Below are 20,444 nucleotides of genomic sequence, written 5' to 3'. Positions count from 1 at the left end.
TATATAACTGTCAACAAAGGGAAGTCTAATGAAAGGTTAGCTAAATCATCTCGAACAGATCCTTCTGAAAAGGACACAGTAGATCAAGTTTTTATAAACATAATAATGCACTGTGTATATACATCTACTATATGTTTTGATAGTAGCAGAATGTGCACATAAAATACATAACTATTTTAAATGCATTAACAACTTTCACACAAAGACTGTACAAAATACATTTATTTAATTGGTTAAAAACAGCATGACTCAAGAAAGATAAAATAATTTTAACAATTTAAACATACATTGCTTATTACTACTGTAATTTAGAATTTTCATTTTATCTTTTTTACTTACTAGGATTGGTTCTTGATTCAAAAATATACTTTATAAACAATACTGCAATTCTTGCATGAAACAAGTTAAACTTAGTACAATTTCATCTTTATCTCAGATTTAATCTCAAGCCACAACTTACCATAAGTATGTGATAGTACTAAATAGCACTGTCACAACTTACCATACGTGTGTGGTGGTACTATAGAGCACTGTCACAACTTTCCACAAGTATGTGGTGGTACTATAAAGCACTGTCACAACTTACCATAAGTGTGTGGTTGTACTATGAAGCACCATTACAACTCACTACAAGTGTGGTAGTACTACAGAGCTCTGTCACAACTTACCATAAGTGTGTGGTAGTACTATAGAGCACTGTCACAACTTACCATAAGTATGTGATTACACTATAGAGCACTGTCACAACTTACCATAAGTGTGTAGTGGTACTACAGAGCACTGTCACAACTTACCATAAGTGTGTAGTGGTACTACAGACCACTGTCACAACTTACCATAAGTGTGTGGTAGTACTACAGAGCACTGTCACAACTTACCATAAGTGTGTGGTAGTACTACAGAGCACTGTCACAACTTACCATAAGTGTGTGGTAGTACTACAGAACACTGTCACAACTTACCATAAGTGTGTGGTAGTACTACAGAGCACTGTCACAACTTACCATAAGTGTGTGGTAGTACTACAGAGCACGGTCACAACTTACCATAAGTATGTGGTGGTACTACAGAGCACTGTCACAACTTACCATAAGTGTGTGGTGGTACTACAGAGCACTGTCACAACTTACCATAAGTGTGTGGTAGTACTACAGAGCACTGTCACAACTTACCATAAGCGTGTGGTGGTACTACAGAGCACTGTCACAACTTACCATAAGCGTGTGGTGGTACTACAGAGCACTGTCACAACTTACCATAAGTGTGTGGTAGTACTATAGAATACCATAAATGTGTGGTTGTACTAGAAAGAACTTTCATAATTTACCATACAGTTTACTAACCTGGTCAGTACAGGAAACACAACATAGCACACAGTTTACTGACCTGGTCAGTTCTGGAAACACAATATAGCACACAGTTTACCGACCTGGTCAGTTCAGGGAACATGACATAGCACACAGTTTACCAACCTGGTCAGTTCCAGGAACACAACCTGCCACACAGTAATCCTCTTATTTCTTATTACAACCAGTTAACTTTTACTTTAATATTAAGTGTTAAATATGAATTAATTTTCAACAATAACAATGGTATTTATAATGAGATATATTAAACAAAGGTTACAGTGGAGTGGGGGATTATAATTGTTTCCATCTGTCATAATTTCTAACACCTGAAGGTAAGGGTAATGTTCCAGTTAACTATTTCAAAAGACAGTGCTTGAAGATCTACCTTGCCACAACATGTGGATGGTTTGAAATAAACTATCCAAGACAAAACACTGAAAACAGAACAACTATAAACTCACAACAATGCAATATAGTTGGTGATTGGCATTGTTGTACTGAAATTGTGCTTATGTTAAAGTAATAACTAAACAAATACTGCAAATGAGAAGCAAAAACCAGTTACTGAGGTACAAGTGCTGATGAAATCTCAATGGTGGGACACTGGCTGATATGAAATTTCTTTTGTATTATTGTGTGGATTATAACAATATTTAATATCTAGTTTTATTGCTAAAAACTCATCATATTGGCTTCGGAACTAGTGTTAACAGCAAAAACTTCATTAACATTTACGCTATTCTACAGAACTTGCTAGAATCACTAAGATTCTAAACTTACAATAACTCTTAATCAGGTTAGAATGTCAGAAAGTATTATTGCATGTAGTCTATTTAATATAGGCAGTCAAACGTTGTAAGTAATACACATACACAAAAAATCCTACAACAATAACAGTTGACCTCAATTTAAATGTTACTTCCATGTATTTGTTTGTTTTTGAATTTCGCACAAAGCTACTCGAGGGCTATCTGTGCTAGCCATCCCTAATTTAGCAGTGTAAGACTAGAGGAAAGGCGGCTAGTCATCACCACCCACCGCCAACTCTTGGGCTACTTTTTTACCGACGAATAATGGGATTGACCGTCACATTATAACGCCCCCATGGCTGGGAGGGCGAGCATGTTTGGCACGACGGGGATGCAAACCCGCGACCCTCAGATTACCACGCTTGGCCATGCCAGGCCTACTTCTATGTAATTAATTATATTAATCATAAAACATAGTTAAACTTATTACACTTTTAGACATTACATTCTTAGTCAAGTATACATCATTAAAATTGTTGTAAGAAACAGCTTATACAAATAGTGTTCTGACCACTACAGTGTTTGTTGTATCTCAGTTGGCACGAAAAGCTTCAGATTGATGGAAATGCACCTTCAACAAAGGTTATGAGAAGCGTGGCACGGTTAAAGACTATCATTACACATTCTTTTAACTCTTCAAAATCCCTTAGGGCTAGGATAGTACTGTAGCGTTCAAAAATATCGTAGGCCTAATGCGTCTAGTGACATATATAAATGCAATGACGCTTCACCATCTGGTAAAAAGTATTTTCACCATTACGTTAAAATGTATTTGGACTTCAGTTATTCTTCTAAGTACAATTTCTCTTCAATCATGTTAACAACACTAATCTTCAGTTGAGAAAATATCACAAAAAATTACTTAATATAGCAACTTGTTATAAATGATAACTACTGGCTGGATACTTTGCTTCTAAGTGGCTAAAACTGTGTTTGTTGTTACGAAAGATTTAAATCAGTGATGTAAATTTTAAGAAAAGAAAATGGTTTAATAACTCCTTTGATTGATGTTAAATGACTATTCTTATTGTTAACACAATACAAATAATATTGTACTAGAGTCAATTTAATATTTCTATAATGGGAGTCATATCAAGGTTCAGATGTACATTTTATATTCCTCTAAATACTATTTGTTCACTATAGATTTTAAGGCAGTTTCAAATGTCATTTTCATGTATCTTTGATTCAAAACTTTCAATGGACAAATTGAGATAAACATGATAAAGAAAATCGAGTGCGTTCTTTGATAGATTGTTTAGACAGGTTATTCATGTTAAGTATACTGGAATGTATGACATCAAGTGTGTTCTTTGACAGATTGTTTAGACAGGTTATTCATGCTAAGTATACTGGAATGGATGACATCAAGTGTGTTCTTTGATGGATTGTTTAGACAGGTTATTCATGCTAAGTATACTGGAATGGATGACATCAAGTGTGTTCTTTGATAGATTGTTTAGACAGGTTATTCATGTTAAGTATACTGGAATGGATGACATCAAGTGTGTTCTTTGACAGATTGTTTAGACAGGTTATTCATGCTAAGTATACTGGAATGGATGACATCAAGTGTGTTCTTTGATGGATTGTTTAGACAGGTTATTCATGCTAAGTATACTGGAATGGATGACATCAAGTGTGTTCTTTGATCGATTGTTTAGACAGGTTATTCATGTTAAGTATACTGGAATGGATGACATCAAGTGTGTTCTTTGATAGATTGTTTGGACAGGTTATTCATGTTAAGTATACTGGAATGGATGACATCAAGTGTGTTCTTTGACAGATTGTTTAGACAGGTTATTCATGCTAAGTATACTGGAATGGATGACATCAAGTGTGTTCTTTGATGGATTGTTTAGACAGGTTATTCATGCTAAGTATACTGGAATGGATGACATCAAGTGTGTTCTTTGATAGATTGTTTAGACAGGTTATTCATGTTAAGTATACTGGAATGGATGACATCAAGTGTGTTCTTTGACAGATTGTTTAGACAGGTTATTCATGCTAAGTATACTGGAATGGATGACATCAAGTGTGTTCTTTGATGGATTGTTTAGACAGGTTATTCATGCTAAGTATACTGGAATGGATGACATCAAGTGTGTTCTTTGATAGATTGTTTAGACAGGTTATTCATGTTAAGTATACTGGAATGGATGACATCAAGTGTGTTCTTTGATAGATTGTTTAGACAGGTTATTCATGTTAAGTATACTGGAATGGATGACATCAAGTGTGTTCTTTGATAGATTGTTCAGACAGGTTATTCATGCTAAGTATACTGGAATGGATGACATCAAGTGTGTTCTTTGATAGATTGTTCAGACAGGTTATTCATGCTAAGTATACTGGAATGGATGACATCAAGTGTGTTCTTTGATAGATTGTTAAGACAGGTTATTTATGCTAAGTATACTGGAATGGATGACATCAAGTGTGTTCTTTGATAGATTGTTAAGACAGGTTATTTATGCTAAGTATACTGGAATGGATGACATCAAGTGTGTTCTTTGATAGATTGTTTAGACAGGTTATTCAGGCTAAGTATACTAGAATGGATGACATCAAGTGTGTTCTTTGATAGATTGTTTAGACAGGTTATTCATGTTAAGTATACTGGAATGGATGACATCAAGTGTGTTCTTTGATAGATTGTTTAGACAGGTTATTCATGTTAAGTATACTGGAATGGATGGCATCAAGTGTGTTCTTTGATAGATCGTTTAGACAGGTTATTCATGCTAAGTATACTGGAATGTATGGCAATGCCTGTTGTAGAAGAAACACAAGTGTAGAGATATTATAATGTGATTTTTTATCACAAGTATTGGGCTTAAATATTTCCATTGCTTCTCTGGATACTGTAATTTTACAACTAAAATATAATAAAACTGACTTCTTCACGAATCTCTGTACTTCAAATGAGAATTCTATAGGTAACATATACTTATAATACCAGTAATTAACAAGTTATTATACAGAGTAGAAACACTGTAAACATTAATTTTGTGATATGTAGGAACATTTCAAACCTTGTGTGTACGAAGCTGCTTGTTTGTTTTAAAACCTTTACCACATACGTCACATAAGAATGGTCGTTCATCCACGTGAATCCGCTTATGAAGACTTTCTAGCTTGGAGAGACTATACGTTCTATTAAAAACAACACAGGTAGATATAATTACAAAATGTATAAGATAAAAGAATGAGTTCTAGTTCTCAAAGAACACAATTCTTGTCTCAATATTTCTTTCAGCATTTCTTGGAGTTACTTTTACCTAAAAAGAACAATAAATCCATTCTTTGAAAATGCTGTTATGAGCTAAAAGGAACTGTAACTTAAGGTTACAGCCTTTAAACATTATGTAACATATACCAAAACTACAACATTACCACTATGTGGAGAAAAACAACATATTTTACAATATGGAAAAAACAGCCTTCAGTACCTACACAGTGTTATTTCAGATCCGAGATGGTACTGCCAAACACATAATTCATGCAGATTGTAAGAGTTATGAGCCCAAAAAATCAGAAAACTATTATGTACAACTTTTAGGCTTACTTGAAAGAACACTGATCACAGGCATGTAGCTCCAGGTCCACAAGGTGGGTACGCCACAAGTGTCCAGCCATGGACCCCAACGATTAAGGACAATACCACACTCAGCACAAGAAAAGGTCGAATCATCTTTAACATGGCACTTACGGTGAAAATCAAGATTATCCAAGTTTCTGAACCGCACATTGCATCCTTTATATTCACAGCTGTTAAGAGAGTTAGATCAAACAGTCTGTAACCTTTTGTCATATGAGGTACTACAAGTAATTTATACTGTTCTATAAAACTTGTATATATGAAAATTTACAAATTATGATCTTTCTCCAATTTAAACAGTCATAAAGTCACCCACAAAAACCATGGGCTCATCCAATTTCATCAGTTCATTTTTATCTTGTAAATTCAACTGTCATCTGACGTTCATATAGTTCAGTGTTTCTGTATTTACTTATGTGCCAAGTGCATTATGTATAGCTCAGTGTTTCTGTATTTACTTACTTGCCGAGCACATTATTTTGAAAGGACTGTATTATGACTGACCTTGTTACTTCTACTGAAATAAATTACAACTAAAGTGATACATTTACCTAATCAAGTAATAGAGATATGTTAAAAGAAATATTCATCATCTTGGTCACACTCATGGACTTCTTTATATAAAATAAATATTTAAATATAAAAGAGTGGCTCACCAATGTTCCTCTTTTCTCAGTGTTTTTTAATTTTACTTAACTTTCTCACATCTATTATCAATGTCATCATTTAATTATACCCAATAACCAATCGTAAATTAAAACTTTACATCAAATACCACACCTTTATAAAGTTGCACACAAATTTACGTTAAAAACCACGGAGTTCCTCCTACATACATGTATGAACCTTGTTCTTTTTTCATCTTTTTCTGCCATGCCTTTTTAGAAATGGACATCTCCCTGTTGCTTTTCTTCTTGATGCTAACTAAGACCTTTGAGTTCTCTCCAACCTTTGGAAGAATTGCAGCTTTCAAACTTTTCAGTGGTTGTGTATCACTGACACTTGCCTTTTTCAAAAGTTGGTTCTCAGTGATTTTTTTGGAGGAGTTTTTCATTCCTTTGGATTCATCAGTATGTTTTCTTTTGTCCAGAGGCTCCATGTTTTCGTCAAGATACTCTAATTGAACATGTTTAGCATTTACGTGATGCACTGTAGATAAATGTTTTCGACATTCCTCTAGCTCAGAGAAAGTTTGTCTACATTTGCCACAAAGGAAACGGCCTCCTGAATTATTTGGAGGTTGAGAATTTGTAAAAGATGTATGATTGGTTTCCTCTCTTACTTCAGTTACTGGCCGACTACAGTATGTAGAGAAGAAAGGACTAGTTTCAGAATTATTCAGCATTTGATTAGTTGTCTTTCTTTGTGATGACAGTTCATTGGTTCTTGTTGTAACTGAGTTTGAAAGTTGCACTTGGTGATGAATTTTAATGTGTGTGACAATATGTTCTTTTTGCAGGTTCACATACGTACAAAACTTACATTTGTAACACTTCAATTCTTCCACAGCAAAAGAAACATCCATAGTATCAATATTTACATTCTGTAGATGTTCAGAAAAATTAAGAGATCCAGACGTAACTGGAAATGAGTCTTTCATGACAGAGGTCAAGGTAGCTGATATCAATGAAGCATTAGTTAGGCTTCCAAGGGAGTGAGTGTTTAAAGATTCTGCTGAATTATTTTCTGGACTCATTGTTGAGGGCAAAGTAACTGAACCTAGTGAAGTGTTAACTGGATTCATAGCAGAGGCCAGAGTTACTGGACCCATTGGAGTGTTAACTGGATTCATAGCAGAGGCCAGAGTTACTGGACCCATTGGAGTGTTAACTGGATTCAGAGCAGAGGCCAGAGTTACTGAACCCATCGGAGTGTTAACTGAACTTATAACAGATGAGTCGAGAACAATTGACCCCACTGATGATGTATTAGCTGTAAGTAATGGAGAACTTGTTGATGGGGAAGAAGAAAGTTGAAATAAGGTGGAAGCTTCCTGAGGAAGCCCGGACATTACTTGCAGGCCTGGAAAATGAGACGAAGTGGGCACACTTGTCGAAATGAATTGAGTTTCAAAAACAGTACTGTCTAACATTAGCTGTGGTTGTGTTTGTGAAGTTTCCACTGGCCCTTCATCATACGTAGAATAGTTTGAAGATGAAACGGTTTGTGTTGGAGATGACGATGGTGTTGAAATAACATTCAGCCCCCCCAGAAGGCACAAGCTTGTACTTTCAGTCATGGGCACAAAGCTATCTTGCATATTTCCTTGTAGTTCCTGTGAGATCAAGGCATTAGCAGTTTGTAACGAGTCTCCTTTCATTACAAAAGCTAGACTGGATGGTAAATTTTGTTGAGATAATGTTACTGGTGAATCCACTTTAGCCACACGAGTCTTAAAAGGCAACTTGGCAGTTCCCTGAATCGGATTAGATTGACAGACCTGTACAAACTCTGAAGACGATTTAGGAGCAAGTTGCGACAACTGACGATAAACCGACGAAGTTAATGGCATGGTGTTAAATCCTGGCAACCAGTTCTTAGGAGTTTGTGGTGAAACTTGAGATGAGGTTAGATCAAACTGATTTTCCTGAGAGCATAAGACTGAGTCAAATTCAGGTACCTGAGCTAAAGGATCAGACATGGTGGAATCTCCAGAGCTTTTGAGTGTGTAGGATAACCATGTTGAAAGAGACGCACGGTACTGGACATTGTCCTTTTCTGCACTGCTGGAAAAGCTGCATTGATTGGCATGAGTGGACCGAACATTGTGGCATTCAGGTCTGAACTGACCGACTGAGAACCATTAGTTGCCATCTCTGTAACCATCGAATCAACTAATTCTATCTGAGAAACACTCACTGAAGAGCTGTAGCCTATTTTTCCACAAATTAGCTTTAAATCTTCTGCTCTTTCTTTAACCATCACACAAAACAGCAGATAAGAAGTTAACAAATCAGTTGTTATAGTGACCTTATCTTCGAACCACAAAATAGTTTACAATCATGTTGATTCTTCCTCAGCCTGAAAAAAGACTAAAAGTTCATATTATTTAATGCAACATTTTTAAGTGGAACATTCATAACATCTTTGTACAGTACTTGATATTAATACCATACAAGTTTTTTTCAATTATATCTTTGTCCCCTGTTCCTTAGAACATTAAACATAAGACATTTAATAAAACTGTTTGTCCCCGTTAAAAAAAACAACACTACAAATACATTGTCCCCGTTAAAAAACAACACGACAAATACATTGTCCCCGGTAAAAAACAACACAACAAATACATTGTCCCCGTTAAAAAACAACACAACAAACACATTGTCCCCGTTAAAAATCAACACAACAAATATACTGTCCCCGTTAAAAAAAACAACACAACAAATACATTGTCCCCGTTAAAAAAACAACACAACAAATACATTTAGTTTATGACATATTTTTCATGAAAGTGTCTGTACACAGAATAGGATGTTGACCCCCACAGTCAAACTCTCTGAACAGTAAATATACTCTCAAAAAAAGAAATGCAAAAGGCAAAACGTGAGACAAATTGTTAACAAGTTTATTCCGGGTAGTTCTGTATGACACGTGTGAAACTTTGCACATTCACTGCTGAACATCCAAAGTCTGCAAAGGCGAAGTCCACGCTCACTAGTTGAAGTTTAACGCCACTCAACGTCAATAACGAATATGCCCCGTGAGCATCAATAACTGCTTGGCATCTCTTGCCCATGGAAGCGATGAGATGACGAATCACATCCTGTGGAATGGCTGTCCACTCAGCCTGCAAAGCTGCTCAAAGCTGAAGTAGAGCCTGCCGTTGAGGTTGCCGCCGTCGCAGACGCCGTTCCAACTTCGTCCCAAAGATGTTCGATGGGGTTTAAATCTGGTGATCTGAAGGGTCATGGAAGAACGTTGATGTTGTGGTGTCCCAAGAAGACAGTGGTGAGTTGGGCTGTGTGAGGACGGCGTTGTCATGTTGAAAACGTTGGACGTTCACCATGATGGGTTGCACATGGAGCCTAAGAATCTCGCCGACGGTTGCGCACGGTCTGATCGGAAATCCTACGCAGCCCTGGTATGGTTGAGGCAGTAGACGTCGCAGTGGTGGTCCTATTCGAAGGTGACGTAATCGGATGTGGCGATCTTGTGCGGGCGTGGTCACACGAGATCTGCCAGATCGTGGACGGTCACGAAGTTGATCCATGTTGTTGGTGACGATTCCATAGCCTTGTGATGGTGCTTGGGCGGACATTCACAGCTCTGGCAACATCTGATCGAGATTTGCTTGCTTCCAAGCGACCAATGGCGTTGTTGCGTTGTGCTTCAGTCAGTCTTGGCGTAACTGTATTGCGTGTCGGTGGCTTAACACTGAGCTATGGAAACCGAGAACCCATCACTTTTATATGGATTTTGCATATGTTGCACTTGCAGAACATGCAGATCTCTCAAACAAATTTATTGGACAAGAATGGGTTTTGGCGAAAAATCCGTTGTTTTCCTCCGTTTTAAAGTGCACAACTTTTATTGTCATTTTGGTCTGACAATCAGTGCCTTAACACATGTAACATCACATACTCTGAGCTTGTAACGTTATTACATATATTTCTCTTTAAAATAACAAAAATATCCCTTTTGCGTTTCTTGTTTTGAAGAGTATATAAGGAAATGTCTAATTTATCAAACATACTTTTAATTAAGGCTAAAATACTTAAAACCAAGGAAATGAATAATATTAATAATAATAGGATCATTATTACTTGATACTTGTATTCTGGCAGCAGCTAAACCTACATCTTGATTATGTTCATCAAGCCATAATACACTAACAACGATGGACTATTATATCCTTCAAGGATAGCCTTAGACATATTCCTTTGAGACAAGTAAAAAGTTAAGCCCAACTTTTATTTTTCATGTCATTATCAGTTTCTTTCTTACAATTATGTGAAACCTGTACTAATCCAAATAGAAATTTAATTCATAAGCAAATAACACTATTTTAACTGTCTTCTCCACACTTAGCTTGTGTCCTCTTGTTACGGAATCTTCAGGTGAGTTTATCCCTTGTATCACTTTGTAATAATGATAAGATCACCTGTTATCTTTGTTTTCTTATTAGATAATAAAGGGTAATTAACCTAACCCAGGGTAACTCTTTACATCTCCAGAATCATCCTAGTAGCCTCTTTTCCAAATCCTACCAATAAACCCATCTCCTTTTTTGAATAAGATCAGAACTGTACACAGCACCCTACACAAGGCTTAACTAGCAACTACCTAGGTAATAATTACCTTCTTCTGACTTGTAATCAACATTAGAATTGAGCAAAAAACTCAGTTACCTATTAGAATCAATTAATGCTACGAAAATAAAAACAACTGGTGTTACTACTTTGGGCAATTCCAACTACCCAGTATTTAAAACATTACCATTATTACTTGATTATCACTGTTAATATGACCAATTAGTGTCACAGCTCATGAGAATAACCAACCAATCAAAATTAGCATTTCTGGTTACTACTGAAAAATGTGTGATATTTATAGTTTCACACAAATTTCTGACAAGCCACTTCTCTGTAACCTATGGGTTGTTTTTCAGTAATGTATACAACACTAAAATATTAATACATTCATTACAAACATCCTTCCTGTTAAGCAAGATATATTTTTTGAGCCAATGTTAAATCATATTTAATATAACGAAGTGTGTATTTCAAGGGTCACATGAATTAACATAAGTTACCAATAATGAACATACTGAAATTAGCAAACTTAAGTAACAAAAAAAAAACCAACATAACTTGAACATTTATTGAACTCTTTCACGTGAATTATCACACAAATGTGTTTCTGTTTACTTATTTATGTCCAGTATCCTTCAGTTCTTAGGTGCACAAAGAAAAATTATGTTGAAAACCTTTGTTTGTAAGTTTATAAGTGAAGGTTCTTTGTTACTATGTTTAATTTTACCATACATGGTAAAGGTATGATATGAAATATCTATTAATGAATACCAACAGATGTTTACCATACATGGTAAAGGTATGATATGAAACATCTATTGATGAATACCAACAGATGTTTACCATACATGGTAAAGGTATGATATGAAACATCTATTGATGAATACCAACAGATGTTTACCATACATGGTAAAGGTATGATATGAAACATCTATTGATGAATACCAACAGGAATTGTTTAAAATATATTAAATAAATGAGATAACATAAAAAGAGTGCTATGAAACAAAGATTTACTCAATATCAATGAAGATGGCTAACCTGACACTAGTCACAGCAGTGGAGTCACTATCCTTCCTATAACTGAACTCAGCAGTCACTCAGGATCTTTTATACCAAGCGGTTTGGCCTGTTGCCGTAGGAGTAGCGAATTAAAGAAAACAATAGGTCCCTACATTGTCGCCACAGAAATCGAAGTTTTGTGAAAAGTTAATAATAAATTAAAATAAACAATGTTAAAAACAACATGAAATGTTCATAAATTATTCATTACCAGATATTAGCTCACAGTTTATATCATTCAAAAGCTCATTCTGTTTATCTCAGTTGAGCTGTACTGAAAGACGTTCCTCGTTTGGAAGCATCACATAGCATATAGAAGCGAGAAGGTTTTCAACAACTAATGGAATTATTGTTACCATTATAATTTTATAACTCAGTAATTTAAGGTTTTGACACATTATGAGATATGAATAAGTAGTCACTCGTATCTGTAGACTTCATGGACTCATAGAAGGCTTAGGAAATTCAGCCGAAAACTTGTTCATTAATATAAAAAGTGGTGATAATCCAAATAAATTACTTAATATAAATAAGAATTAGTTACATTTAACTGAAACCATACCAACATGACATAAATTACTTAATATAAATAAGAATTAGTTACATTTAACTGAAACCATACAAACATGACATAAATTACTTAATATAAATAAGAATTAGTTACATTTAACTGAAACCATACCAACATGACATAAATTACTTAATATAAATAAAAATTAGTTACATTTAACTGAAACCATACCAACATGAGATAAATTACTTAATATAAATAAGAATTAGTTACATTTAACTGAAACCATACCAACATGACATAAATTACTTAATACAAATAAGAATTAGTTACATTTAAGTAAAATCATACCAACATGACATAAATTACTTAATACAAATAAGAATTAGTTACATTTAACTGAAACCATACTAACATGACATAAATTACTTAATATAAATAAGAATTAGTTACATTTAACTGAAACCATACCAACATGACATAAATTACTTAATATAAATAAAAATTAGTTACATTTAACTGAAACCATACCAACATGAGATAAATTACTTAATATAAATAAGAATTAGTTACATTTAACTAAAACCATACCAACATGACATAAATTACTTAATACAAATAAGAATTAGTTACATTTAAGTAAAATCATACCAACATGACATAAATTACTTAATACAAATAAGAATTAGTTACATTTAACTGAAACCATACTAACATGACATAAATTACTTAATATAAATAAGAATTAGTTACATTTAACTGAAACCATACCAACATGACATAAATTACTTAATACCAATAAGAATTAGTTACATTTAACTGAAACCATACTAACATGACATAAATTACTTAATATAAATAAGAATTAGTTACATTTAACTGAAACCATACTAACATGACATAAATTACTTAATATAAATAAGAATTCGTTACATTTAACTGAAACCATACTAACATGACATAAATTACTTAATATAAATAAGAATTAGTTACATTTAACTGAAACCATACCAACATGACATAAATTACTTAATATAAATAAAAATTAGTTACATTTAACTGAAACCATACCAACATGAGATAAATTACTTAATATAAATAAGAATTAGTTACATTTAAGTAAAATCATACCAACATGACATAAATTACTTAATATAAATAAGAATTAGTTACATTTAACTGAAACCATACCAACATGACATAAATTACTTAATATAAATAAGAATTAGTTACATCTAACTGAAACCATACCAACATGACATAAATTACTTAATACAAATAAGAATTAGTTACATTTAACTGAAACCATACTAACATGACATAAATTACTTAATATAAATAAGAATTAGTTACATTTAACTGAAACCATACTAACATGACATAAATTACTTAATATAAATAAGAATTAGTTACATTTAACTGAAACCATACCAACATGACATAAATTACTTAATATAAATAAGAATTAGTTACATTTAACTGAAACCATACCAACATGACATAAATTACTTAATATAAATAAAAATTAGTTACATTTAACTGAAACCATACCAACATGAGATAAATTACTTAATATAAAAAAGAATTAGTTACATTTAAGTAAAATCATACCAACATGACATAAATTACTTAATATAAATAAGAATTAGTTACATTTAACTGAAACCATACCAACATGACATAAATTACTTAATATAAATAAGAATTAGTTACATTTAACTGAAACCATACCAACATGACATAAATTACTTAATATAAATAAAAATTAGTTACATTTAACTGAAACCATACCAACATGACATAAATTACTTAATACAAATAAGAATTAGTTACAGTAAAATCATTAAATAAAAATCATGAAACCATACAACATGACATAAATTACTTAATATAAATAAGAATTAGTTACATTTAACTGAAACCATACCAACATGACATAAATTACTTAATATAAATAAGAATTAGTTACATTTAACTGAAACCATACCAACATGACATAAATTACTTAATATAAATAAAAATTAGTTACATTTAACTGAAACCATACCAACATGACATAAATTACTTAATATAAATAAGAATTAGTTACATTTAACTGAAACCATACCAACATGACATAAATTACTTAATACAAATAAGAATTAGTTACATTTAACTGAAACCATACCAACATGACATAAATTACTTAATATAAATAAGAATTAGTTACATTTAACTGAAACCATACTAACATGACATAAATTACTTAATATAAATAAGAATTAGTTACATTTAACTGAAACCATACCAACATGACATAAATTACTTAATATAAATAAGAATTAGTTACATTTAACTGAAACCATACCAACATGACATAAATTACTTAATATAAATAAGAATTAGTTACATTTAACTGAAACCATACCAACATGACATAAATTACTTAATATAAATAAGAATTAGTTACATTTAACTGAAACCATACCAACATGACATAAATTACTTAATACAAATAAGAATTAGTTACATTTAACTAAAACCATACCAACATGACATAAATTACTTAATACAAATAAGAATTAGTTACATTTAACTGAAACCATACTAACATGACATAAATTACTTAATATAAATAAGAATTAGTTACATTTAACTGAAACCATACCAACATGACATAAATTACTTAATATAAATAAGAATTAGTTACATTTAACTGAAACCATACTAACATGACATAAATTACTTAATATAAATAAGAATTAGTTACATTTAACTGAAACCATACTAACATGACATAAATTACTTAATATAAATAAGAATTAGTTACATTTAACTGAAACCATACTAACATGACATAAATTACTTAATATAAATAAGAATTAGTTACATTTAACTGAAACCATACCAACATGACATAAATTACTTAATATAAATAAGAATTAGTTACATTTAACTGAAACCATACCAACATGACATAAATTACTTAATATAAATAAGAATTAGTTACATTTAACTGAAACCATACCAACATGACATAAATTACTTAATATAAATAAGAATTAGTTACATTTAACTGAAACCATACCAACATGACATAAATTACTTAATATAAATAAGAATTAGTTACATTTAACTGAAACCATACCAACATGACATAAATTACTTAATATAAATAAGAATTAGTTACATTTAACTGAAACCATACCAACATGACATAAATTACTTAATACAAATAAGAATTAGTTACATTTAACTGAAACCATACTAACATGACATAAATTACTTAATATAAATAAGAATTAGTTACATTTAACTGAAACCATACCAACATGACATAAATTACTTAATATAAATAAGAATTAGTTACATTTAACTGAAACCATACCAACATGACATAAATTACTTAATATAAATAAAAATTAGTTACATTTAACTGAAACCATACCAACATGACATAAATTACTTAATATAAAAAAGAATTAGTTACATTTAAGTAAAATCATACCAACATGACATAAATTACTTAATATAAATAAGAATTAGTTACATTTAACTGAAACCATACCAACATGACATAAATTACTTAATATAAATAAGAATTAGTTACATTTAACTGAAACCATACCAACATGACATAAATTACTTAATATAAATAAAAATTAGTTACATTTAACTGAAACCATACCAACATGACATAAATTACTTAATACAAATAAGAAAGTTAATTAGTTACATTTAACAAATAAGAAAACATTTAACAAACCATACACATGACATAAATTACTTAATATAAATAAGAATTAGTTACATTTAACTGAAACCATACTAACATGACATAAATTACTTAATATAAATAAGAATTAGTTACATTTAACTGAAACCATACCAACATGACATAAATTACTTAATATAAATAAGAATTAGTTACATTTAACTGAAACCATACCAACATGACATAAATTACTTAATATAAATAAGAATTAGTTACATTTAACTGAAAAACCAACATACCAACATGACATAAATTACTTAAATTAATACAAATAAGAATTAGTTACATTTAACTGAAACCATACCTAACATGACATAAATTACTTAATATAAATAAGAATTAGTTACATTTAACTGAAACCATACTAACATGACATAAATTACTTAATATAAATAAGAATTAGTTACATTTAACTGAAACCATACCAACATGACATAAATTACTTAATATAAATAAGAATTAGTTACATTTAACTGAAACCATACCAACATGACATAAATTACTTAATATAAATAAGAATTAGTTACATTTAACTGAAACCATACCAACATGACATAAATTACTTAATATAAATAAGAATTAGTTACATTTAACTGAAACCATACCAACATGACATAAATTACTTAATACAAATAAGAATTAGTTACATTTAACTGAAACCATACTAACGTGACATAAATTACTTAATATAAATAAGAATTAGTTACATTTAACTGAAACCATACCAACATGACATAAATTACTTAATATAAATAAGAATTAGTTACATTTAACTGAAACCATACCAACATGACATAAATTACTTAATATAAATAAGAATTAGTTACATTTAACTGAAACCATACCAACATGACATAAATTACTTAATATAAATAAGAATTAGTTACATTTAACTGAAACCATACCAACATGACATAAATTACTTAATACAAATAAGAATTAGTTACATTTAACTGAAACCATACCAACATGACATAAATTACTTAATACAAATAAGAATTAGTTACATTTAACTGAAACCATACTAACATGACATAAATTACTTAATATAAATAACTGAAACCATACCAACATGACATAAATTACTTAATATAAATAAGAATTAGTTACATTTAACTGAAACCATACCAACATGACATAAATTACTTAATATAAATAAGAATTAGTTACATTTAACTGAAACCATACCAACATGACATAAATTACTTAATATAAATAAGAATTAGTTACATTTAACTGAAACCATACCAACATGACATAAATTACTTAATATAAATAAGAATTAGTTACATTTAATGAAACCATACCAACATGACATAAATTACTTAATACAAATAAGAATTAGTTACATTTAACTGAAACCATACCAACATGACATAAATTACTTAATATAAATAAGAATTAGTTACATTTAACTGAAACCATACTAACATGACATAAATTACTTAATATAAATAAGAATTAGTTACATTTAACTGAAACCATACCAACATGACATAAATTACTTAATATAAATAAGAATTAGTTACATTTAACTGAAACCATACCAACATGACATAAATTACTTAATATAAATAAGAATTAGTTACATTTAACTGAAACCATACCAACATGACATAAATTACTTAATATAAATAAGAATTAGTTACATTTAACTGAAACCATACCAACATGACATAAATTACTTAATATTAAATAAGAATTAGTTACATTTAACTGAAACCATACCAACATGACATAAATTACTTAATATAAATAAGAATTAGTTACATTTAACTGAAACCATACCAACATGACATAAATTACTTAATATAAATAAGAATTAGTTACATTTAACTGAAACCATACCAACATGACATAAATTACTTAATATAAATAAGAATTAGTTACATTTAACTGAAACCATACCAACATGACATAAATTACTTAATATAAATAAGAATTAGTTACATTTAACTGAAACCATACCAACATGACATAAATTACTTAATATAAATAAGAATTAGTTACATTTAACTGAAACCATACCAACATGACATAAATTACTTAATATAAATAAGAATTAGTTACATTTAACTGAAACCATACCAACATGACATAAATTACTTAATATAAATAAGAATTAGTTACATTTAACTGAAACCATACCAACATGACATAAATTACTTAATATAAATAAGAATTAGTTACATTTAACTGAAACCATACCAACATGACATAAATTACTTAATATAAATAAGAATTAGTTACATTTAACTGAAACCATACCAACATGACATAAATTACTTAATATAAATAAGAATTAGTTACATTTAACTGAAACCATACCAACATGACATAAATTACTTAATATAAATAAGAATTAGTTACATTTAACTGAAACCATACCAACATGACATAAATTACTTAATATAAATAAGAATTAGTTACATTTAACTGAAACCATACCAACATGACATAAATTACTTAATATAAATAAGAATTAGTTACATTTAACTGAAACCATACCAACATGACATAAATTACTTAATATAAATAAGAATTAGTTACATTTAACTGAAACCATACCAACATGACATAAATTACTTAATATAAATAAGAATTAGTTACATTTAACTGAAACCATACCAACATGACATAAATTACTTAATATAAATAAGAATTAGTTACATTTAACTGAAACCATACCAACATGACATAAATTACTTAATATAAATAAGAATTAGTTACATTTAACTGAAACCATACCAACATGACATAAATTACTTAATATAAATAAGAATTAGTTACATTTAACTGAAACCATACCAACATGACATAAATTACTTAATATAAATAAGAATTAGTTACATTTAACTGAAACCATACATAAATTACTTAAATAAATAAGAATTGACATAAATTACTTAATATAAATAAGAATTAGTTACATTTAACTGAAACCATACCAACATGACATAAATTACTTAATATAAATAAGAATTAGTTACATTTAACTGAAACCATACCAACATGACATAAATTACTTAATATAAATAAGAATTAGTTACATTTAACTGAAACCATACCAACATGACATAAATTACTTAATATAAATAAGAATTAGTTACATTTAACTGAAACCATACCAACATGACATAAATTACTTAATATAAATAAGAATTAGTTACATTTAACTGAAACCATACCAACATGACATAAATTACTTAATATAAATAAGAATTAGTTACATTTAACTGAAACCATACCAACATGACATAAATTACTTAATATAAATAAGAATTAGTTACATTTAACTGAAACCATACTAACATGACATAAATTACTTAATATAAATAAGAATTAGTTACATTTAACTTAATATAAATAAGAATTAGTTACATTTAACTGAAACCATACCAACATGACATAAATTACTTAATATAAATAAGAATTAGTTACATTTAACTGAAACCATACCAACATGACATAAATTACTTAATATAAATAAGAATTAGTTACATTTAACTGAAACCATACCAACATGACATAAATTACTTAATATAAATAAGAATTAGTTACATTTAACTGAAACCATACCAACATGACATAAATTACTTAATATAAATAAGAATTAGTTACATTTAACTGAAACCATACCAACATGACATAAATTACTTAATATAAATAAGAATTAGTTACATTTAACTGAAACCATACCAACATGACATAAATTACTTAATATAAATAAGAATTAGTTACATTTAACTGAAACCATACCAACATGACATAAATTACTTAATATAAATAAGAATTAGTTACATTTAACTGAAACCATACCAACATGACATAAATTACTTAATATAAATAAGAATTAGTTACATTTAACTGAAACCATACCAACATGACATAAATTACTTAATATAAATAAGAATTAGTTACATTTAACTGAAACCATACCAACATGACATAAATTACTTAATATAAATAAGAATTAGTTACATTTAACTGAAACCATACCAACATGACATAAATTACTTAATATAAATAAGAATTAGTTACATTTAACTGAAACCATACCAACATGACATAAATTACTTAATATAAATAAGAATTAGTTA

General features: G+C 30.0%; 1 protein-coding gene across 5 annotated transcripts in view; it reads right to left on the bottom strand.

The window, feature by feature from the left end:
• The window catches only part of LOC143257617 (uncharacterized), a 58,736-nt gene that overhangs the window by 509 nt on the left and 37,783 nt on the right, over window positions 1-20,444 (bottom strand). The window contains exons 2-5 of one of the 5 annotated variants that reach the window (XM_076516617.1): window positions 12,059-12,188; window positions 6,602-8,797; window positions 5,733-5,935; window positions 5,200-5,320 (exon numbers count right to left, since the gene is read on the bottom strand). In XM_076516617.1, the coding sequence (XP_076372732.1) occupies window positions 5,298-5,320; window positions 5,733-5,935; window positions 6,602-8,406 (2,031 nt within the window). In that variant the 5' untranslated portion in view covers window positions 8,407-8,797; window positions 12,059-12,188 and the 3' untranslated portion in view covers window positions 5,200-5,297. The remainder of the gene's footprint in view (window positions 1-5,199; window positions 5,321-5,732; window positions 5,936-6,601; window positions 8,798-12,058; window positions 12,189-20,444) is intronic. The other 4 variants (XM_076516626.1, XM_076516636.1, XM_076516646.1 and 1 more) reach the window with 4 other exon arrangements.

Source organism: Tachypleus tridentatus, chromosome 1 (genome assembly GCF_004210375.1).
Source record: "Tachypleus tridentatus isolate NWPU-2018 chromosome 1, ASM421037v1, whole genome shotgun sequence".
NCBI lineage: Eukaryota > Metazoa > Arthropoda > Merostomata > Xiphosura > Limulidae > Tachypleus > Tachypleus tridentatus.
This window is presented reverse-complemented; position numbering and strand designations above follow the sequence as displayed.